Genomic DNA, 24,590 nt, shown 5'->3' with positions numbered 1-24,590 from the left:
GGGGAAATTAAATGGATGAAAAGCTTGAGCTAACATTTATGGATCTATGATTGCTTTTTGGTGAAACATTTGTTAACTGTCCAAGGTATTTGTACGTGCTCCCTTTCTTCCCATAGTCTCCTCCACATTCCTGATCTGATTTGGATTTCTCAAACTCTTGTTTTCAGATAGCTGGCATGCCCAGGGCAGTGTGTGTGCACTCATCTTCCTGGCTTATTGCTTGGATCATGTCAACCCCCTCTGGCTTCCTCTTTTTATTGCCCAGCTTCTTGTCATTACCTCATTGACAAGGGCTTATCAAGGGCCTTATCTGCTTTGTAAACATTTTGACAGCTGCTCTGCGTGGTCACCATCAGGGTTGCCAATCATGGACAATTTTTTTTATGTCAGTTTACAAACTTTTTACTGACGACCACTTTTTTTTTATTGTAATGCCTTACGTGATGTAAATGTAACCCTTCTGTTCAGGCCTGGGACAAAGACCAGGTTCAAAACTAGGGTTCAATACCAACTGTGGTATAAAAAAAATACATTGGAAAAGAAAAAAGGGTTGTCAGTAAAAAGCTTGCAGATTTATCAGTTAAAAAAAAAAAGTTCTTTGGTTGGCAGGCTTGTTTGATTTTTTGTAGCAGTGTTTATTTGCATCATGCTGCCTGCACCACAGAGGTCCATTACTTGCTTCTACATCCTGTTGCCCCCAACCATTCTGCCCCCTTTCCACCAGACTTACCCCTGCTGGCCCTGCCCAGGCACGGATCCCTAAGAAGGACTGCTGTCTGTCTACCTACCTGTGACACGACCATTGGAGGTAGGCCACGGGATGCAGCAGCATGTGGCTGGGGCCTGAATGCTCCTGTTCAGACAGCAGACAGTGCAACTTGCTTTGTCTGTCCTTCAGTGTTTACCTCTGAGAGACCTTTAAGCAAGGTCTGGGTTGCTTAGATTTTTTTTTTTTTAAGAACAGGTCAGTGCTTTTACAGAGATCAGGCAGACATTTTTAGCCATGTCTTTTTTTTTTTTTTTTTCAAACGGACCGTCCCTACATTTAAGGACAGTTCTACCATCTCGATCTTCATTCAGCTCCTCACCAAGCACTTCTTCTCCCTTGATGCCTGCCAGACTGTGTGTTGACTGTGGTAGAGTAGGTGATGAGCTTTGGCTGTTCCTCTTCCTTCCTTTTATTAGCTGTACCCCACTCCCATCAGTCCCCTTCACCCTTCCTCTGCTTCAGTTGCAAACAAAACGTAAATCATTAGCCTAACAAAATGATCAGTGTCGTGTGTGTTGCAACCCATCCTCAGCCCTTTGTGTGTCTGTAGTGTGTAGACTCTCCACGCGGGGCTGCCTCTGCATATAAAACCCATTGCAAGGGGACACTGACCCTGCTTGATGCCCTTGGGTGCTGCTATAGAAGTGTTTAATTCCTCCTAAATGCCAGCACTTGGGGCTACTGACTGAGGGCCAGGCTACTGTTGTGCCGAGCCCTGCATACACGCTGCTAAACTGCCCATTGTCCCAGGAGTTTTGATGGTCTACAGGGCTATTTGTCCTGCTCCACTGCACTGCTCTACGTGCCACTGTGCTCAACAAACTTGAAGTAAAATAGCCAAATGTTTAAAAAAATCAAGAAGTGGAAGCTTAGCTCTTGGGGCGCAATAATGAGAACTTTTTAAAGGCAATTGGTCTGCTCTGTACTGCAGCGTGCTCCCACCCATACTGAGCTGCACGTGGCTTCATTTTCATGCCTGGTGCCCCTGCTGTGTGTCTGACTCGGCTGGAAGGAAAGCCCACATTTTGATGATTCCTGATGTGGCTACGGCTGGGGTTGGCAACCTTGCAGTAATGAAGGGTTGAATTGAATGCGGCTTAGCCATGTGGAGGTCAGGAGTGTGTAATTTTATTGCGCTGCTGACCTTTGACAGTGACATTAGCGGCTCCTTCACAGGAGTATGTGTCTGGCTGACAATAAATTAATTGGAGGTGCTGCTCTCTGCATAAATTTCAGCAGTTTGCCCCAGATCCTTGCAGTTTCCCAGTGGTGGGAGAGGCCCATGGAGCCCCCACCAGGGTGGTGCTCACCCCCTGCAAATGTTAGGGACACTGTCCCTGGCCTGGCACACCTGGAGGAGCTGGGGGGCGGGGGACAGGCAGTTCCTGCTTGTATACTGTATTGTAGGCAGGTCCTTCTCTCCTCCCCAGGCACCTTAAACTTAGAACCATAGAACACGAGGGTTGAAGGGACCTCAGGAAGTCGCATCTTGTCCAACCCCCTGCTCCAGGCTGGACCAGCCCCAACTACGTCATCCCAGCCAAGGCTTTGTCTACCTGGGTCTTCAAAACCTCCAAGGATGGAGACTGCACTGCCTCTCTGGGAAGCCTGTTCCTGTGCTTCACCACCCTCCTTGTGAAGGAGTTTTTGCTCATATCCAACCTCAGCTCCCCTTGCTGCAACTGGAGCCATTGCCCCCTGTTCTGTTATCTGCCCCCACTGAGGACAGTGCCTTGGATGAACAGTCCATTCATCCAACCTGTACTTCCTTAGTTCGCTTAACTTTGCCACCCAGCAAGGTTCCTAGTTGTAAAGTGCTTCCACCTGCTGTAATCAAGCAACAGCAGCACCACGCTGCTCATGACATGGCTGTCCTGTGAACCCACGCCTGGTCAGGGACATGCCGATGCCTTTGTCCCAGTCCTGCTGCCTGATGCAGAATGGACCACGCTGCTGCTGCTGCTGCTGCGTGGCATCCATGTGTCCTGTAGCCCACTGCTTCAGGGTGCTCCTTGCAGTCTGCTGGGTACTGGAGCTTGGCAAGATGGTTCCTCTCCACTGCTCCAAAAAAACCCCTCGGCTTGGGAGGCCACGAGTCCTATGTTACCTTGAGCTATCTGACAATGTGTTTTCTATCAGCAGGAGTTCCTGTATATCACTGACTGCAGCTTGCTGATCTGTTTGGCTGGATTCTGGCTATGCCAGTGTAGCTTGGAGTGCCAGCCTGCAGTTTTGTTATGAACCTGAACAAATGTGCTATTCTCAGATTTCCTCTGTGAGCAGGTGGAGTGGGGACACTTGTTTAAATCAGGCCTAAGTGCATAGCCTTTGGGCTGGGTGAAGCCTGCAAAAGGTTAAATTGAGTCCCTTGGGCTCTTTCTTGGATGCCTCACCCCCAACCTCCCCTCCACAGAGCCTCCAGAGCACCGGGGAGTCCCAGGCACTCGGTGCAGCAGTGGCGGGGGGGTCCGTGGGATGGGCTGGAGCTTGCCCTGGTGCGGCCCCTGTGCCATGTGGCCCTAGGCTGCTTGGAAGTTGGACAACCCTGGCTTAAATGTCTCCTTTCTTTTGAAAGAATACGTGTCTTGTGTGAAGCTTGGCATGCCTGATGGGAGTGCCCAAGACATTCGTTCTCCGATTGCTGGGTGTTTAAACTTTTATATCTGCCTACACCCAAGCTTCCTTCCTCTGTTACTAGTAAGGAATAAGTAGCACCTTTAGAAAAGGGGTGGTTCGAGCTCGGGCCGGGGAGAAATAGAACAAGGTAAACTTAGCAAGTTTTTTGACCATTTTTTTTTTTCATACACCCAAACAATCACAAGATGATCATGTAGCTTTTAGTTCAGCTACCTTACCTTAGTTCACTGAAGATTTTTCTTTCTTTTTTGCTAATTTTGCCCTCGGTCATAGGTGGTGATCTGGATCCAGAAGTGCAGGCTGTTTCATTCCTTGTATGCACTTTTAGTTATTGCATCTGTTTAAAGGATGGACAGTGGTCCTATTCTTTGATTCTATCTTCCCCACTTGTCTTTGTACAGGAAGTCACTTGTTCTGGTTTGCTCTTCAGGATTTAATATATGTATTTATTACATTGCTATAAATTGATAAGTAGTTATTTTCACTCTTAGATGGGAAGAATTTTTGTTTGCTCACCTATGTATCTTGCACCCCCAAGAAATTGGGGATAGCCAAATAATTCACCTGCTGGTTGCATTTTTAAGTGTCCTGTATATTAAGTCAGGGTTTTATAGTGTTGTTCTTGTGAAATATGGTGATCAGTACCACCAAATAATATTTGCCCTTTGTTTGTTTAGATAAATTTAATACATATGTGACCCTGAAAGTACAAAATGTGAAGAGTACAACAGTGGCAGTGCGAGGGGACCAGCCTTGCTGGGAGCAAGACTTCATGTTGTGAGTACAGTGTTAATCAGCAACTAAATGTGTATGAAACGCTACTGTGATTTAGTGTTTGCTTGTACAAACTTGGCTGTAGCATCCTTCTAAAGTTGGAAAATTGAGCACTTTTGAGCCAGGACCTGTTAAATGAAGTCTGTAAGCGCCATATGTGTCTGTTCAGATGCACGTGCTACAGCAGACTTGTTTATTGCATAGGCCGTATAATCTTGATTTTTCTTTTTTTTAAATTTTTTTTTATGAAGAGGTCTGTAAAATGACAAACCAGCAGGTTGTCTGCTCTAAGACAGAAGTGCTCTTTCCATCTGGGGAGGGCAAATCCATGGACTCATATGCTTGACAGGTACCAGACTGACTAAGTTTCTGATCTTGCATTTTTTTTCATAGATTTCATAGACATTAGGGCTGGAAGGGACCTTGGGAGATCATCGAGTCCAGCCCCCTGCCCAAAGGGCAGGAAGTCAGCTGGAGTCATAGGATCCCAGCAAGATAAGCATCCAATTTGCTCTTGAAGGTGTTCAATGTAGGTGCTTGAACCACCTCCGCTGGCAGACTGCTCCAGACCTTGGGGGCTCGGACAGCAAAGAAATTCTTCCTTATGTCCAGCCTGAAGCGGTCTTGCAGGAGTTTGTGACCGTTCGACCTCGTCATCCCTCGGGGCGCTCTGGTGAACAGACGTTCCCCCAGATCCTGGTGGTCACCCCTGATAAACTTATAGGTGGCCATCAGATCACCCCTGAGCCTGCGCTTTTCCAGGCTAAAGAGTCCCATGGCTCTCAGCCTGTCATCGTAAGATCTGTTTTCTTGACCTCTGATCATGCGCGTGGCTCTCCTCTGGACTCTCTCAAGCTTCTCCACATCCTTTTTGAATTGTGGAGCCCAAAACCGGACGCAGTACTCCAGCTGCAGCCTCACCACGGCCGAGTACAAGGGGAGAATGACGTCCCGGGATTTGCTCGAGAAGCATCTATGGATGCACGCCAGCATTTTGGTCACTTTACTAGCCGCAGCATCGCATTGCAGGCTCATGTTCATCTTGTGGTCAATGATGACCCCCAAGTCTCTTTCTTCTGTAGTGCTAACCAACGTAGCACTGCCGAGCCTATAAGGGTGCTGCAGGTTTTTCCTCCCAAGGTGGAGAACCTTGCATTTATCGGTGTTAAACACCATGAGGTTCTCGTCTGCCCATTTGCTGAGCTTGTCCAGGTCAGCCTGGATCACCCGCCTATCTTCTGGCGTGGATGCTTTGCCCCAAAGTTTGGCGTCATCGGCGAACTTGACCAGTCCACTCCTGACTCCAATGTCCACATCGTTAATGAAGATGTTGAACAGGATGGGTCCTAGGACAGAGCCTTGAGGGACCCCACTAGTCACAGGGCACCATGATGAGTGACTGCCATCAATCACAACCCTCTGGGTCCGACCACGGAGCCATTTTCCCAGCCAGCGGATCGTGGTGGAGCCAAGGCCACAACTGGGCAGTTTGGCCAAGAGGTGATCGTGGGATACCAGATCAAAAGCTTTTTTGAAGTCAAGATATATGACATCAATCTCTTCTCCCTCGTCCAGGTGATAGGTCACCTCGTCATAGAAGGAAATGAGATTGGTCAAACAAGGCCTACTGGCAACAAACCCATGCTGGCTGTCCCTTAGGATGTTAGCCTGGGCCAGTCCCTCAAGGATGGCCTCCTTAATAAACTTTTCTAAGATCTTCCCCAGGATAGAAGTCAGGCTAATGGGCCTGTAGTTAGTCAGATCCACTCTCCTCCCTTTCTTGAAGATCGGCACCACATTGGCCTTCTTCCAGTCTTCGGGCACTACACCAGAGCGCCAGGAGCTCTCGAAGACCCGTGCCAGGTGCTGGGCTATGACGCTCGCCAGCTCCTTGAGTATCCTGGGGTGCAGGTTGTCAGGGCCAGCTGACTTGAAGGTATCCAGCTTCTCAAGGTGTTCCTTCACGAGGTCAGCATTGATGGAGGGTAGGGGATCCCCCTCACCCGGACCTCCCTGTCCCATAGCAGGCATGGGCGTCCCGTGTGACTGAAAGACCGACGCAAAGTACCTATTTAATAGGTTGGCTTTTTCCTGGGCGTCAGTTGTCAGTTGCCCCATCTGGTTTAGCAGGGGTCCAACATTGCCCTTGCTTTTCCTCTGGCTCCCCACATATCTGAAAAAGGACTTTTTGTTGTCCTTGATGCCTGAAGCTAGTTGGAGTTCAGTTGCAGCCTTGGCTTTCCTGGTTTTCTCCCTGCAGGACCGGACCAGCGCGGAGTTATCCTCCTTGGAGGTGAATCCCGTCCTCCATCCTTTGTAGGCTTTCCTATTTTGTTTCCAAACTAAGCCAAGCAGGAGTTCTCCAAGTCCTCAGTTTTTTCAAACCATCTGTAGGTGAACTATCTTTTGAGACTTCCCAGATCCTAAAGTGCTGGTAGGTTACAGGTTGTTTTGGGTCCTTCCTTGGTGGAGTCAGCAAAAGAACTGTTAGAATAAACTACAAATGTTAAAAGCTGTTCCAGGATTTGTCACTTTGGAGAACTTGGCTCTTTATCTTGGGACAGAAATATGTATTAACTTGGTGCCCCAGCGTCCTAACATGTAGGATGGAACTGGTGTGAGCTGTTCCCTGTGTGTGATCTGTCTGCAGCATAAGACTTTACCAGTATAACCACACAGACTACATTAAGAAAGATTGGTCAAGGTGTATGTAGCCTGTCTGATCCCCAGGGAATGGAACCCCATCTCCCAAACTGCGTGCTCTCACTCCAGCTACCTCCCTTACTGCCTTGTGGTATGGGAGAGCCTGGGTGGATGGACTCAGTTCCCAGCTGGCCAGGAGCTGGGGAGAATATTCAGGTGTCAGTTTTGGGCACCTTCACTTTGGACAAACAGCTTTGCCTTATGCCAGCCCCCCTTTTTCTTTGCTTGTGACCACTACCAGTGCTGCTGTCTTTGTGCAGCTGGGAGCTGAGACGGGCTATTATGCCACTCCATCATTAGTTGCTAGGGACTAGGATCAGCTACCATTCTGCTTTCATCTCGGTGCTGACTGAGCAACCTTGCCAAGATGTTCCCAGCCTCACCTAGGTGACAGAACAGAGGGTCTGATGTAGGTTTTTAATGAGCGTATCCCATGTAGCGTAAAGCAAGAGCGTGCACTAGCCACTGTATGCAAGGCTGACGCAAGAGAAAAACCTTCTGTTTGCATACCTGTATTGCTGTTTACCAGCCCAGTGTCTCTAATTTTCTGAAGCTGGATGAAGTGTATTATCAACACTGTAGCTGCATGTCCCAAGGGGAGGCTGCCTGCAAAGCTGGCACTTAAACTTTTACTTAAACAAAAGATATAATAAGGGGTAAAAAGCAAAAAATCAAAGGTACTTTCTTGGCTGGTAGATTTAGTCTGAGCTTTTAATAGTTTGTGCTGATGTACAGCTCCTTGTAAATGGCAGAGCAAGTCAGCCTCCGGTAAGCTCGTGCATGAGATGTCTGAGCTTTGTTTATTTCCCAGACACATTACAGCACTTCCACTTGGGTTGCGGGAAGCATCCTCGAGCTGTGCAGCAGCTTTAAACTACTTGATCTCCTCAACACAGCAGAAACTGTTCTATAACTACAAATGTTTAATGCAATTATCAACTAAAACCAAAATCTTCTTATTAGCCCTAAAACAGGCTTTCCAATTTTAAGTTGAAGGTTATAAGAAGAAAACAGTTTCTTCTGGTTTGAGGAGAGAATATTTTTTTGGTCTGTTTTCTGGTTTGAAGCAATTCTTCTTCTAACCAGAAGGTGGAGAAAGGGAGATGTGGATGAAACGTCCACACATCCACGGTGGCAGAAACTTCTCATTAAGATAACTCATGTATTGGTGCTTCTCCAAATTCTGAGCACACCTGCAGGGAGGGCTTGAATTGGATAAAAACTCTCTGAAGAGGCTCAGATGAGCAGAAGAGCCACCTGTAGCTTGGAAGCCATGATCTGAGCATTCCTGTAGGGAAGCTTTCTTGTTCTTCAGATGCACAAAGGTGCAGCAAACTTTCTCCTTGTGCTGGGAAGCCCTTGACGTAGGACAGAGAGCCTCCCCACAGACGTTCCCGGGTGCAGCTTCCCTCCCAGGAGAGGTGCATGCAACTCTGTACAGGTCGTATGTGAAGCTGTAGGACAGAACAGTTGTCCTTGTATTCCGCTCTAGATGCTAACTTCTCAAGAAGGCAAGGCAAGAAGGTGGTGTGAACCAAGGATGTGAGTTTTTGGGCAGGAAGAAGATTTAATTATGAGATTTACTCCTTTATCTACTAGAAGGAGGTTGTAGAAATCTTATCTGTACCACTGATCGCAGAGGTCTTGGCTTGGCTCTGTGGGCAAATATGACACAACTGTCATCACTGCAGTAGCGAGCTATTAACCAAAATGCTGCAGCACCCTGGGGTGCCCTGAGATCCTTTCAAAGGTGTTACAGGGTGCCATGCAGTGTTGACACTGTTAGGTTTACAAGTGATTTGTAAGGTAAACCCAGAGATTTCAAACAGAAATCCATAGTTGTCTTTGAGTTTTTGCAACAGAAAAACTTCCCTATTTTTCTGTAATCAAAAGAAGAGTGAAAATGAAGAGCTGGCATTTTCCACGGGGGCCTCAAGTCTGTCCAGGCATGCCTCAAGTCTCAAAAGGTTGAGAACCACTGCCGTCCTGGCTGAGAGGCATGTGTCTCCTTGCTTTGAGAGGAATGAATGGAGCCGATTCAGGTATGCTTGGGAGGCTAACTTTAGACATGTCACCCTCTCCTCTATACATGGCTGCTGTTGCCACCAGAATGTCCTGTCACAGGGATGCTGTCAGGTCATAGTCACATTGGCAGGGTGCCTGTGGGCTCCCCAGAAGCCTCCTTTTGTTCAGACAGGGGCCTCTGCTGGCAAACAGAAGGGCTTCTCCTGCTGCGGCATGGGTCTGAATGTGGACATGCTTGCTGGACCTCTGCTGGCAGAATTGTATAGTGGAGTCCAGGCCTTGATCCCAGCTCAGGATCCCTTTCTGGCTAGGAACAGACCTTGCATTTGTGCTGAGGGTAAGTTGTGCCTGTGGCTATAAACAGATGTCACCAAGCGAAGCAAATTGTCTGTGCCAGGATACGTCCAAGCACAGCTGATCTGCTTCACTGGGAGATGCAGATGTGGTGCTGGGCCCCTTTTGCTCCCCGGCTCCAGGGACCCATGCTGTGGGACAACTGCAAGTAGGGGAGCTCTGGGTTCACCGCTTGCAGACACACTGTCTGGGAATCCACCAGCAGCATTCCCCCCCATTTGTAGAGGCATACCCTGGGTCAGGGCACGGCAGCATGATATATGTGCTGAAGGTATCCCCTGCTGGGGGATTCCCAGGGGCTGCCTCTGCAAACAGGCGGACCTGGGCAGGCACTTTCAGAGCTTCAGGGGCCTGATCCTGCATGCCCAGGAATGGACATTCCTAGGCTAAGCAAGTTTGGGCCCCTGGAGCTCCAGGACCGCCTGCCTGAGGCAGCGGGAGAGTACATGGCTCTGGGTTGCCTGTGCTTTCCTGCCATAAAGCAGCCAGAAGTGTGCTGCACAAAAAGGCACAATTTTGGACTGCTTGTGTCACAGCCATAAATCTCGGGCACCAATTTTGTGGTGCAGCAAGCGACGCAGGCCTCTTTGCTTAGGGACTGGCATGTACACATATCACCCATCCAGTCAGGGCTTTGCAAGTGACTGAATGCACGGTGCTTCCCTGCCATTGATTCAATCCCGGGCAGTCATTCAGATGGACTTTGCTATCCCACGACAAACCATTAAGACTTCATCCTGAGAACCTTTTTGGATTTGTCCTGGCATCATGAATGTGGCTGTCTGAATGATTACGCTTTGTCCTGGGTTATGTAGCCTCTGTGAGCATGGCTTTTGGGTCATGTGGAAGTTACCAGATGGTATCTCAGATTTACCAGACAATGATTTGGATTTCAGCTGGAAGAAATTTTCCAGTCTTGTGTGGAAAAACAGCAGGTGCATAACTTCTTCCAAGTGTGTTATCATTCCCACATTTTTTAATGAATATGGCTGTAACTTAAGGCTATTTTCCCCAGTGGAGTGGTTCATTTGCATGCGAATGGTTGTCCTTCAGAGTAAAAAGTGAAGTTTGAAGCTGCTTCCTAGTTTCTCCTCAAGTTGTCTGTTTTCTTCTTGCAGTGAGATCAACCGGCTGGACCTGGGCCTCATTGTTGAAGTATGGAACAAAGGGCTGATCTGGGACACAATGGTTGGGACTCGGTGGATTCCACTGAAGACCATTCAGCAATCTGACGAGGTGAGCAGGCACTTAGCACTGATCTGGCCTTTCAGATCTCTAGCATGATATTTTTCTCTCCTAACCATGTCAGTCTGCCATGTCAGTCATATAACTACTCTATATTGGAGGCTTCTCTGAGAAGCTGGGGAGAGCATGAGAACCTGTATTCTTGGACTACAAAGACCACTGACAAACAGTGTTGTATCCCTTAGCTCTGTTTGACGGAAGCAAGCATACAAAAATGACTTAATGTCTGGGGAAAAAGGCTCTTTGGGCACCTGTACATGTTGCAAGGTTTAATCCTCATTAAATAAAATAGGTTTATAAAATTTTAATTTGTTTATTTTGAAGTATTGCATCAGTGTTTGCATGCAGTACATTTTTGAATGAATTAAGCCTGGTCCCTAGCCGGCACCTCAGGAGAACTGAATGGTCCCATGCTTCATCCCCCTGCCCAGGGTCCCCCATCTCATGCCCTGCCACATCGCTGTGGGAGCAGGGAGCCGGCACATGGCACAAGGAGAGAAGAAAAAAAAAAGTGGTAGCGATTTGAAGGGGTGAACTACAAAAAAAGTCAGTGCTGTCTGGTGGACAAGGAGGTTTATTACATGTCTTTGAGTACCTTTGTGTCTGCACACAACAAATCCATGGTCATAACACTTTAATTTGCGGCGAGCCAAACTAAACTGTGTCCGAGGAGTTTTAGTTTCATGCACAAGAGACTTTTAAAGCATCCAGAAAACCTGCTCGTGCAAACTGTTACACTGTTGCAGTCTAAGAAAGGGCAAAAACATGGCGTGTACAAGTGTCTTGAGAGCCGAATTATAGGCCACTCAAATACTAGCTCCTTATAGTTAAAAGTATTGTGGCCTACCTTGGTGATGTCTAAAAGTCTTTGTAGTAAAGATAGGGTTATTATGACCCTTTTAACAGAGATGCACTAAGTTTTCAGTCCCCAGCTTGAGGACTCAACCACTTAATATTGCTTTTACTATATAGTGGTGGGTACCCAAAGTCTCTTTAAATAAAACTATACAACATAGTTGTGGCGATTTGGAAAATATGGGAATTCATGAACTCTTAACTACTGAAGTCAGAAGTTCTCAAGGCTGGATTGATCCTGCTTATTCTTTTTTATATATCCCATTTTAATGTTTCTGGATATTATTTAAAATGCAGAGATGACTGAGTTAGACCTTATAAAGCAGGAAGCAGGCATTAACTTTGTCAGGCAAATTAAATATCCACAAGGAGATGGGAGGGAAACCAGATCTCTGGCCTTGCAAATTGGTTCTGGTTAAATTCTCTTAGGAGTCCTGACTGGTTGTTTTGAATACTTCATGTGAACTTCCAGCCAGCAGTGAATAGTTTCACTTCTGTTCCATTTTTAATTTTTAATTTCCTCATTTTGGCCAAGGTCTGGAAATGATCCTGGAGAATCTGTTTATGCAAAGCTCCAGAAATTTATTGGTGATGGGAATAGTGAAGAAAATAACAATGAGCCTCTTTTAGGAGTCAAGGCTTAGTAGATTGTCTTGCTAATCTTATTGCTCCTGTTGGCTTGTCTTGGGACTCGTTTCACTAACATGTCTAATAGAACTCACTACATGAGGATGGCTACCTGCGTGTAGGAACAGGCCCAGAGGGTTTGATATATGGCTTATGATTTGCAGGAGGGCCCTGGGGAGTGGTCTATGCTGGAGGCAGAGGTTGTGATGAAGCATGATGAGATCTGTGGGACCAGAAAACCAACTCTACATAAAATTTTGTTGGACGCAAGATTTGAATTACCTTTTGGTGAGTGTTTTTGCTGAAAGCTACAATGGGAGGGAAAACACTTGATCTCATTAGTCTCTTCCTGAAATACTTCAGTGCAGGTGAAACTGTAGTTATGACTGTTTCCTCGTTAACCCTTCCTTACCTAGATAGTTCATGTAAGAGGGATTGAATAGTTAACCCAAGAGGGACTGAGGGTCTCCGTGCTGTGAATCCTTAGCTTTGCATCTGCTACCGTGAGTAGAAGTGACAGAAGTTTCAGAAGTACGTGACAAGGTATTTCTGAAGCAGGGAATAGTCATTTCAAATCAACTGTCTGCCAGTATTTTTTTTTTTTTTCATTCTGAATGTTTCAAAGAATTCAAAGAGACGTTGCACCTTTGCAACAGCCGATCGTGTGGGGTCTTCAGGCTTGTTCGTGTTAGGAGGAGAAATTGTCAGTGGAGTCAGATGTTTTGTGTTTTTTTTTTTTTTTTTTTTTGCAGTCCTGTTGACTCGCGGTGAACATACAAAATCTTGTTTGCCAGAACACGGCAGAAATGTAACGAGAGCAGTGTCTTATCTCTGAGTTAGGAACTCCTCTGTTCAGCACTTAATGCCCCAAAACTTAGCTTTTCCTCCTAGCCTTGCTTCCAAATGCTTGCTATGGACCTTACTTTCTGCCTTTTTTCCCCTCTGCTTTTCTGGATCTTTTTGCCTGTTTGGCCCCTGGTGCATATTCATTTACAAGTGCAATGGGGTATCATCCCCAGTCCCAACAATCCACACCTGCGTCACGGAAGTGATTATTTTTTTGCGGGGGGGGGGGGCGTTCAGGATCAGATTCTAATTGTATCCTATCTTTTTGCCTGTGGAGGGGGACCCTGAGATCATGATCCTGTCCCCCTCTCCTCCCCTGGAAAGTTGAAAGCTGGGTGCCTGCAGGTCTGGGGTTGGGGCCAAGGCCAACAATTGCCTCTGGTAAGGCACTGAATGGTCTCCAACTAACCCTGGTGCAGTCCCAGGCCAGAGCCAACTCTCGGTTGAAGATTGGTCCCGGCCCCAACCTGCTTAGCTTTCAGTCTTAAGGCACCACACAAATCGGCTATAAAAACATCCTACATCCTATGTGAATGGATTGTGTTGAATGAGCTTATTTTGAGGAACTACCCCAGTAGGAAAGCTGTTACTGTAGACTGACACAGAAAAACTAGCTTAGGAAAGGCTCAGTCACTTAAGTGGCCAAAATATACCTGGGACTTTCACTACCTCCTTCTCAAACCTTTTAGTAGGTCTTGAAGTCTAGGGGCTTGGAGCTGCCATTTGCATCTTTGGTTAATCAATTCAACTGCTAAGCATTTTTAAACAAATGCATTTGTGTAGAAGCCGATCGTTGCTTTTCTAGTTTTATATATTTCTGCTGCAGCGAGCTCCCTGCTGGTCTGAGCAGCCCCCCTCTTACAGAGTGGTTGCACAGTCTGTGCGGGCTCGTGGGGTGCCTGGCTCTTCAGTGGAATGGCAAATCTGGAAAAAGAGCTGGCCAGGTTAGGCTGAATGTTATTTCATGTCCCTCCCTAGTGTGTAAGCAGGATGTAAGATTTGGCCCCAAGTTTAACAAACGTGTAAATGCTATTTTTGGTTCTGAAAGTCATATCAGAGTCACTTGATTGTGGGCAGATAGCTGGATGGTGCAAAGCAGACTGAACACAGTGTTTTGAAATTTTGCAGTTGGCATTATGCTCTGATTTGGGAATCCCAAGTGAGGGTGATGAGACCTGTCCATCTTCTTCTTCCAGTAGTAGCTTCTCTACATATGAGACTGGTCCAGAAAGGAGTCTCTCTTTTTCCTGTTAAAACTCATCCAGAGCACTCACTTCTGGCAAGAGAAAACATGTTGCTTAAAAAAGACCTGTAACTAGTAGCCCCGTCCATTGATCTTCAAACTGGTCATCCTGCTTGTATGTCGTATCCCCTATCCATGCCTCAAGACACAGACGACTTAACACAGGCTTGGCGATCCCTGTTTTGGGGAGTGTGTGGCAGAATGAGGGCACTGCTGCGACGTGGGACCAATTGCATTTAACTTTGCGGGATAAATTAATCTGGTTTCAACAGAACTGTTGGAGACAACAATAGAGAGAGAGACTCAGTTTTCCTTGAAAAAACCATACCCTTCTCTAAGGAATGTGAAGTTAAAAATATGTCAGTTGAGGCTGATCTCTAGTGTTCCCCTCAGGTTAGTCTTGCCATGGGTGACTAGAAAAGGGTGCCAAGGGTGGGAGGTGCGTTTGGTGCGGGGCACAAGTCATTTGTTAGGAGATGGTTAAAACAATCTCTGCTGTGGCATAGCACTGTCTAGTTGTTGTCCAGACTTTTGGCTTCTGTTTTTCTCCCCGCTCAAGCCCCCATATAGCCAGGAGGAGAGGGAGGACTAAACCAACTCACCATGGCAGTTCCTATGTTTGCAATTTTTTTTTTGCAGAGAATAACATGATTCCAAGAAGAGCTCCACATTTCCAAGTGTTATTTAGGAATCAGTGTATTGCATTTCCTTCCCCAGGTGAAGACCTCCTGAATATGATAAAATGGACAAGATGGGTGTGGTATGTGTGTGTGTCCATGTTGGTTTTAGCATGCTTGCTTTCTGAGTGCGATGCAATAGAATTTGAACAAAGCTGTTGGTGAGCAGATTTCCAAGGACAGAAGATGGAGTGTGCTGTGCTTTTGTTGGGCAATGCTTTCTTCCTTTTCCATCACTTCTGCTCCATTCCCCATCAGCTGCATTTTTAGATACTGCAGATGAACCAAAGAGGCTTGGCTCCACACACCCTGCCTAATGCCCGGGTCTTCCTTTCAGTATTATGGAAACGCTACCTTTTGCTTGACACAGAAGGAATGCCCTCTTTCCCCTTCCTCCGTCCCCCAACAAAAGTGTGAGCTGCTAATATACACAAGATGTCTTCCATGGTTCGTCTCCACTCTCTTGAGCTGGCATTCAAACACTTTGCCCTTCCTCCTGTGCAGTGACTTCTGTGCATGCTGTACCACAGCTCCCATGCCTGCTGTGCACATGAAGTAACAGCTTTTTGCTTTTGTCCTCTCAGACAGGTGTTGGACTATCTTTGTTCATTTCTATCTTGAGCACTGTTTGTGCACTGTTTTCTGTAGGTTGGCCTATAAGGCCATTGCTGAATTTGCCTAAAAATGGTTTCCTGGCTTGTGAGTGCCCCATTGCCATCTCTGTTGTACCAAAGTCACCCTGGTTGAAATGCTCTGGAGCTTATGCTGCCGCTCAAGTCTGACTCTGCTTTCTTGAAAGCAAATGAAGACGAGCATACACAGTCTGGCACTGACTTGCTCATGGCCACTGTTGGAGAAGGAAAGCTACACCTCCAGTTATCAGCCATTCTGAGACCTGGCAAATTTGTTAGGATCTGGCTCTTCAGGACTATGTTATGCTCTGTGACAACTTTTCCACTGCAAAGGAAAGATGGGCCATACAGCAAGGAAACCATTATGGCTGCATCAAGAGCTCTTTAATGAGCTGCAAATAATAATAAGAAAAAAGGTATTAAAAACCAGACCAAGAGAAAATGAATAAAGATAAGTATAAAGGAAAAGCACAAGCAGGGAGAGAGAATCAGAAAGGCTAAGGTGTAAAATAAGTTTCAATTATAAGGGGCATAAAAGGCAACATAGAAAGGTTCTAGGAATATGTTAGAAGTAAGAGGAAGATGAAAGAAAGTGTAGTTTATTGCGAAATGGGAAAGGAGAACAAATAATGGATAATGCAGAGGAGGCTGAAATATTTAATGTTTCCTTTGCATGAAAAAATCTAATTGTGACCAAATCCTTGCATCCAATTTTAACAAAGAGAAAATGGCAAGCCAAAGTATGGGGACAAAAATGGGTAAAAGAGATCTGTAAAAGTTTTAAATATGTTTAAGTTCCTAGAGAACATAAGGAATAACCAGAGTAATTGCTGAATGGTTGGTGCTTATTCTAGAGGATGGGGTGATTCCCAAGAGAGTCTGGAAGAAATCATTAAACAATCACTTTGGGGGTTTCTAGTAATTTATCTTAAGTGACCTTGGTATGCTCTTCCTGACAAACTCATTATATTTTCTTCTTATGGGGCAACTGGCCTAGTGCATAAGGGGAAGGAGATGTGAGATATTGTGATTTTTAATAAGGCTTTTGCCACTGCACCAGATGGTCTCATAAGCAAGCTAAGGAAATGAGGCTGATAACTAATCATCACATGGTACATGTAGAAGTGGTTGAAAATGATAGTCAAAGGGTAGAGAGAGGTAGTTAGCTGTGTTAGTCTGAAGTCAGGGTAGAGCGATGTACCTTTTTATAGAACAACTAAATAAGACCAATTAAACAAGCTTGTGCTCTGTTTACACACACACTCTCACACACTCGGAGTAGCCATTGATGGTTTGCAATCAGATTGGGAAGGCATTTCAAATGGGGTCCTGTAGGGGTTTGTTCTAGTCTATATTTGCATGGTAAAACAGCAAGTATGCTTGGATAACTCGCTGATGGCACCAACTTGGCATGGCTTGCAAGTCTTCTGGACGACAGGCTCAGAACTCAAAATGGTCTTGACATTTGTGACCAAGCCTAAGTCATCTGCACAGAAGTCAAATTCAGATGCAAAGTGCTGTACTTATGAGAAATTTTAAATGCAAATTAAAAGTCCAAACATCAATTAATTGACAAGGCAGAAGGATTGCAGAAGAGTATCTGGAGGTTAAAATTTGAGTCATGGTGATGTGGTAGGAAAAGGTGTTGAGTCTCATCCTAGGATATGTAACAGAAGGGTTTATATGTAGACATGGGAGGTAATTTTATTTTGCCGGCTGGAGAGTCCTTGGCTGGAGTATTGTTTAGTCCTGGCCCACAAGCTTTCAAAAAGAGCAATGGGAAAGTTGAGCAGAGCAACAGGAGTGATAGTGTTAGGAAATGTGACATGAGGAAAGGTCGAAGAAATCCAATTTCATGGGAAGAGCAGCCGGGGGGAAAGAGGGACACCATAAGCCATATGACATAAATGTTTGATGGAGCATAGTGATCGCTTGCTCTCCATGGCCATGGCATGAGACCTGGCATGAGGAGGTAGGCAAGTGCAATTTGCAGAAGGGAAGGTTTAATTTGCATATGGGTGGAAAAAAACTTTTGAACTATTAGAAATGAGACTTCTCTGGGAATATTTTTTCACTGGACCAACTGCAGAGTTGACGGATATTAGACAAGCTTTTTGGCACAGTGTCCTACCTTAGGCCTGGGAAAGCACAAATGTAGCTTCAGCTAAATACCAGGTAGAACAATTACTCTCATTTTAATCCTATTCTGTTAATGAAAGTGAGCACTTCCCAGGAAGTGGGGAATGAAGCTGTGGAGCAAGGAGAAGTTATCAGAAATAGTTAAGAAACACTTACTTGACATATGTCTAGGTATGTAAAAGTGTATGGTCCTTCAAAAAGGAAGCGGGTGTTTAACTTTGTAGCAAAGGAGAGTAGCTTAAGGGATAATGAGCTAAAAACCTAAAATCTAAAAACCGCCTTTACCCAGCAAGGTGAAAGATTTATACACAGTGAAGAGAAACCCAACAAGGACACTCCACTAAAGAGACTATCTTTGAACAAGCCCCTGAGTGCCCTGCACAAGTCTCCTGCAGAACTAAAGGAAGATTCCCACTGACTGCAGACCCGCTATGCTCTAAAATGAGCTCTCAAAGAAAATACAGCTATAAAGCAGAAGGAAAAAAAAAGAAGTCCTAACATTTGTTTTAAAAAGGGTAGGATTTGTCCCTTAGAGTTCCTTGTTTGGTATATAATTTGATAATAAACCAGTGGATTATTTTTTCAATATTTTAAGATTTCTTACTTGGTTTCAGCCCACTATTAAAGGGACTGCTGTCATCAGTTCAGATCAGAAATGATTAAAAAAATAAAACTAATTCCATTCTAGATCAAATCAGCACTCAATGTCCCTGACTCGGGCAAAAATTGAGAAGCGATTCATTAGTTTCATAAATAGGCTGACATATTTTTACAAAGTGCCAGTATGCAAACCAGGCTCCCCCTCCCCCTGCACCACCAGAACTAATTTTACCTAAAGTATTCTGTACATTAATGGATGCAACTCCCTCTGCAGATTGTAGATGGAAATGAACAAGATGAAAGTCTCTTCTCTCTTGCTCCTTATTTACCACACAGTGATAATTGTTGCAAATAAGTCTCATGGGCATTCAGAGCTTCTACTTACCTGGGCAGCTAGTTCAGCTGTGGCACATTAGGTGACTCACTCTGATGGCCATGCTATTTCTGATAAATGCATTCATATTTTACCAGGGCAGATTAGTTCATGCCCCTCAGACCTAATTATATCGGAGTGCAGTTTTTTCACTCTGAGTACACCAAAGACTACAGTCACGGAGAAGCAGTTCCATTCTTTCCCCCCCCCCTGTTATATATGCAGTATCTTACAAAGGAATCAAGTTGGCTGGAGTTGGAAACACTTTACAGGGAACAACTAGGATCAAGAGTGACCTAGATAGCCTGGAAGAATGGTTTGCAATCATGAAGTTTAACAGAGACCAGTGCAAAGTTCTGCACGTCACAGAATAATGGCATGCACAAATATAGACTGGGGAATGAGCGGCTAGGCTGCAGGAAAGAACTTGGGTGTTACAGTACACCATTGTAAGCTGAATATGAGCCAATGGTGTGCCCTAGCTAGAAGAAAAAAAAAAAAGCTAGCAGCATAATGGCTTGTATGAAGAAGTGTTGCTTGCAAATCAAAGGAAGTGATTCTTCTGCCCTATTCACAGAATCATAGAAAATGAGGGTTGAAGTGACCTCAGGAGGTCACATCTAGTCCAGCTCCCTGCTCCAAGCAGCCCCAGCCCCAGCCCCAGCTCCAGCTCCAGCCACATCATCCCGGGCAAGGCTTTGTCAAGCTGGGCCTTAAAAACCTCCAAGGATGGAGAGTCCACCGCCTTTCTAGGTAACCCATCCCAGTGCCTCACCACCCTCCCTCCTAGTGAGAGAGTTGTTCCTAATATCCAACCTAAATGTTAGCACTGTTAAGGTCTCACCTGGAGTCCTGGGTTCAGTGCTGGGTCCTGCACTTCAAGAAGGAAGTGGATAATTGGAGTCCAATGCAGAGAAACCAAAATGATTAAGGGCCTGTGAGGCAAGAGCAGTGACAAAAGACTGAAAGGGTGGGGGTTATTTAGTCTGAAGAAGAGACTTGGGAAGGAGGGGGAGGCAGGGAAATTTGATAAGTCTTTAACTTCCTGAAGGGCAATTATAGAGAGGATGGAGATGGGTTTTTTCTCTGTGGCCATAGGAAACAGAACCAGGAGCAAAGACCTCAAGCTGCAGCAGGGGAAATGAAATAATGCAGTTGGAGATGAGGAGGGACTTTCTGACTAGGATGGTGGCCAAGCATTAGAACAGGCTGGCTGCCTAGAGAAGTTGTGAATCCATCCTTTAAAATTAAGGGCAGATTGCACAGACACTTATCTGGGGTGGTTTATAGATTTCATAGACATTAGGGGCTGGAAGGGACTTCATGAGATCATTGGGTTCAGCCCCTCCTCCATACGTGGTAAGTCAGGTGGGATCAAGTGACCCCAGCAAGAAATAAATCCAGCTGTTTTCTGAAGGAGTCTAGAGTAGATGCTTGCACTACTTCTGGGCAGGGTTTGCTCCAGACCCTGGACACATGCACCGTAAAGAACGTTTTTTTCTAAATCAGCCTTCCTGGAGTTTATGGCCAATAGACCTTGTTATCCCTTGGGGAGCTCTGGTGACCAGCTGTTTTCCCAGGTCCTGATGTACCCCTCTTATGAAGCTGTAGTCTGCCACCAAGTTCCCCCTGAGCCTTCTCTTCTCCAGACTGAAGAGTCAGGTCCCTCAGCCTCTCCTTGTACAGCCTGCCCTCCAGGCCTTGGATCATGAGAGTGGCTCTCCTCTGGACTCTCTCAAGCTTCTTCACATCCCTCCTGAACTGTGGAGCCCAATACTGGATGCAGTACTCCAGCTGTGGTCTCACCAGGGCCGAGTAAAGCAGGAGGATGACTTCCCTGGTTTTGCTTGAAATGCATCGCTAGATGCACATCAGAGTTGGGTTTTCTTTCCCTGCCATCGTGTCACATTGGTGGCTCATATTCATCTTGTGGTCAGTCAAGACCCCCACGTCCCTTTTGGCCGTGGTGCTAGCGAGCGTAGCACTGCCAAGCCTGTAAGTATGCTGAGGGTTCTTCCTACTGAGGTGCAGCACCTTGTACTTCTCTGCATTGAAGGCCATCCTGCTTTGGTTGGCACACCTTGAGAGTACATCCATGTCAACTTGTATTCTCAGCCTGTCCTGCAGCGTGACGGCCCTCCCCCATTGTTTGGTATTGTCCGCGAACTTGGCCAGTTCACATCTGACTCCCAAATCTAGATCATTGATGGAAATGTTAAGGAGTGCTGGCCTGAGTCCTGAGGGACTCCACTGGTAACCCTGAGCTACATTGATTTGCTCCCTTCAACTAGTGCTCTTTGGCTTCAACACTGTAGCCAGTTACTTAGCCATCAGACCGTTTGATGATCAAGGTCACAGTTCCCCAGCTTAGCCCTGAGAACAACATGGGGAGTTAGGTCAAAGGCCTTCTTGAAGTCCAGATAAATGATGTCCACATCATCTCCCTTGTCCAGGGCACATGTTACCAGGACCCTAGGCCTGGGCACGCCTCCCCTGGGTCCTATGAGAGTCCTGGTGGGGGGGTGTGACCAGGTCCCTCCTCAGGAAAATGGAGGCAGAGAAATTGTTAAATAGGTTAGCTTTGCTGTCTGGTGCAATGACCAGATTTCCTAGCGTGTCTTGCAGAGACCCCACGTTATCTGGTACCTTCTTTTTACCCCCTTGTATTTAAAAAAAGGACTTCTTGTTGTCCTTGATCCGGGTAGCTAGTCCTAGTTCTGTTTCTGCCTTGGCCTTCCTGACCACCCCCCTGCATCCCCGAGCAACCGAGGTCTAGTCCTCCCTGGTGATGGCCTCTCCCTTCCATTGGGTGTACACCTTCCTTTTAGCTAGGAGACATTCCCATATGCTTTCGGTGAGCCATGGGGGCTTTTGCGCCCTCTTGCCCCCTTTGATCTGTGTTGTGATTACCTCCCTTTGGGCTTGGAGGATTGTCTCCTTAAGGAACAGCCGCTCTTCTTGGACACCCGACTCCTCTCCCCTCTGGGACCTCAGTGCCTCCCCAATTATTCTCCTTACCTCATTGAAGTCCACCCTCCTGAAATCTCGGGCTGCTGCCTTGCTGCAGGCCTTTGCCACCCTGTGCTGGATGGTGAATCCCAGCAGGTGATGATCGCTGTCGCCCAGGGGTCGAGTAGCCGCAGACCCCTCACCGGGTCATTGCCCGTAGTCAGGACTAGATCATGAACTGGATCTTGTGAGGTCCCTCCCAGCCCTATGTTTCTGTGATCCTATACTGGAGAATTCTCGCTTGTCTCGGGTCTGAGTCACAGATCATATAATCGAATTCTTACATGCTTGAGCATTCAAGCAAGTGATGCCCTCCTGGAAGTCACTTCCCTCCAGCCAGATTTTGTTTAAATGCTAGTCCAAATGCCTGTGGAAGTAATTTAGGAAACTGAACTTATTCAGGATAAGAAGCCTTGACTGGCTTTATGGAATTTCTAGCCTTGTGGAAGGCACACTGATGTCTTGCCTTGTGACAGGAACATGTCTTCTAAACAGATTTTGACAAGAGGGCAGCAATGCAGCAAATATCCAAAGGAGCAGCTACCTTTCGTATGTATTTATTATGACTAGAGAACAGTAATACTTATTGACATGTTTCCCAAGGAAGAGGAAGCAGGCCCTGGTACTCCCACATAATGCAGAATGCATGAGAATGTCCTGGGAGACGGGATGAAAAGCCTTGCTAAAGTTGAGGTATGTCACCTACTGCTCTCACCCTATCTCCAAAGCCTGTCACTGCTGTGGAAGCAGGAAATCAAGTTTGTTAAACATACCTTGTATCTGATAAAAAAAATGTTACCTGTTCCTTATTACCTTATCTTCTAGGTGTCCTGATATGCTCCAGTATCTTTTTGGGTATGGCTTGTCTGTAATTACTTGGTTTCCCTTTTTTTCTTGTTTTTAAGAGAGAGCCATTGTTGTTGCCCTTTTCTGGTCTTCTGAGACCTCAGCTGACCTTCACAAGTTCCCAACAATAATAGCTGATGGCTCTGCAATTCCTTCAGGCAATTTCTTGAGTCCTTTCTAAGTTGACTCTCATTTGGTCCCACTTGAAAATGTCTGCTGACACTGGATTTATGACCTAGATACCTTGTTCCAGGCAGACTCAAACCCTCATACCAACCATAATCTCTCCATTCAATAATAGGAAAATGTTATTGATACACAGTGATAGCAGATAAGAACCATGCAGGCAAGACTAACAAAATAACCTCCCCAACTATACCTACCAGGCCTAGAGCTGTCACAGTGGGAAGGTACATCTGGCCAATATGTGGGCTTCACCCTGTGGTTCTTTCTCGAATATCAGATATCAGCACCCTGGAGGCTGAGGGCCAAGCCCCCTCCCCCCACCAGTGGGGTGGGTGAGATGGGCTGGTGGTGTGCCCTTTGTCTATAGTGCTTTGGGTTCCCCCATTGAGGACCCTTTGCTGCTCTGAAATCCCTCCTTTTATATCCTTTGTCCCTTCTGATGACCCTTTATCTCTGGGCATCATTGATTGGTCTCCCTGTGGTTGTCATACTGTCCACGTTCTGTTCTGTCAGCATGTGCTTTTTTTCCAACAAGCCCATCACGTGCACATCTTAATTCGGGAATTTCTGGTCTCTTAATTTGGTCCGTCCACCAAAACCAAAAAGCCCAAGGGCTCTGCAGTTGGGCACTGACCTGGTATCAGTGCTGCAGAGTCCCTTGTATCTGTTTGGGTATGCTGTTCATGTTATGAAACAGCGTGGTACACATCTTCAGTTACCCAGCCTGTGTGTCTTCTGGCTTCAGACTCTGATCCTTGAAGGAAACTTTGTTACAAACAGGCTTTTAGAAACCAGTTAACCTCTGCTGTTGCCCTGGACCATTATTCTAATAAAATATCTACTTTACCTACAAGCCAATTCCCAAAAGCAAACCTCTAAATATTATTTTCTAGTCATCAACATCTGAAGATGTTCTCTTGAAAATGGAGAGTTCAAGTCACTATTTTCTGGAAGTTGTACTGCTAGAGGAGAGGCCCTTGATTTCCTCGGGTTGTGTTACCAAGTGTATAGTTTGTTCACGATTTTTAGTGTCCTTTCTAGACTACTTGAGCTCAATACAAACTGGGTCAAATTCTCCTTCTCTTCTCTGGTCTGTGTGTTTGGTTAAATAGCTATGAACTAGAAGTAATGTTCCCCTTTCAGGCAAGCTGGGTCTGCTGTTCAGAACTTTAGTTTTACATTTGATTCTGGTATCAAGCATTCGCTGAGTCTTTCAAATTTAAATTCTGCCTGGCTTTGTGGTGTGCTCTAAAATTGTTCTTTTGGTCTGTTGTCACTGCTAAAGTTTGTATTTAATAGTAACTAATCTCCAAGTCTTGCTTATAACTAAATCAATGCCAGTAAGTCATGCCTTTGCTGTTCTTATAGATATCCCTGAGGAGGAAGCGAGATACTGGACCAAAAAATTAGAACAGATTAATTCCATGGGAGATCACGATGAGGTAAGTATTGTACTTGAAAGATGTTGGTCGCTGAAGTAGGAGTCTAACCTAAAATTTCCCAGAACATAATATAGTGCTACTCTGAATGTCTATAACAAGTAATTTTAGGTCAAAATTTCCTTCAATATTCATTGCACTATCCTCCTGAACTGTTCCCTTTAATTTTGTGTAGTTAATGCTAACAAAAGCAAGAAGCTTTTCATCTGTTAGATGCATTGGAGTGTGACAATTCTGAACGGAGATTCTTTTTTGCGTGCATAAATTTTAAATTAAAGACGCATCACTGCTTGCTTGTCGTCAGAGCGAGGCAGCTCCTGCCAGCAGGGCTTTGTTAGGTTCTGTTTATATAAATCCTGAAAGAAGTATTTTCAGTTTCTTAGCTTGTGTGAAATGCAGAGTGAGGAGACTTTGGCCGGTTGTTCTGGAGCTAAGGGAGTTTATTGGATCATGGTTTTAGTGGCTCGTTATAATTTCATTTATAAAATTCTCAAATTCTTCTGCTTTCCTGTTTTGTCTGGTAGTGGGGAGGGGAAAGCCCCTTGTTTTGGATTTGAGTACAAGGTGGGGGCAGGTGGGGACAGGCAGCTGCTGTGGTATTGGTTGCAGTC

At 45.8% G+C, this 24,590-nt stretch overlaps 1 protein-coding gene across 3 annotated transcripts in view; it reads left to right on the top strand.

Annotated features, from left to right (window-relative positions):
- Positions 1-24,590, top strand: part of UNC13B (unc-13 homolog B) — a 326,084-nt gene that overhangs the window by 55,928 nt on the left and 245,566 nt on the right. For all 3 annotated transcript variants that reach the window (XM_090037508.1, XM_090037507.1, XM_090037509.1), the window contains exons 3-6: positions 4,084-4,183; positions 10,381-10,498; positions 12,154-12,277; positions 23,909-23,982. In XM_090037508.1, coding sequence (XP_089893634.1) covers positions 4,084-4,183; positions 10,381-10,498; positions 12,154-12,277; positions 23,909-23,982 — 416 coding nt within the window. The remainder of the gene's footprint in view (positions 1-4,083; positions 4,184-10,380; positions 10,499-12,153; positions 12,278-23,908; positions 23,983-24,590) is intronic.

This window comes from Crocodylus siamensis, chromosome 3 (assembly GCF_052110815.1).
Source record: "Crocodylus siamensis isolate JL-2025a chromosome 3, ASM5211081v1, whole genome shotgun sequence".
NCBI classification, from domain to species: Eukaryota; Metazoa; Chordata; order Crocodylia; family Crocodylidae; genus Crocodylus; species Crocodylus siamensis.
This window is presented reverse-complemented; position numbering and strand designations above follow the sequence as displayed.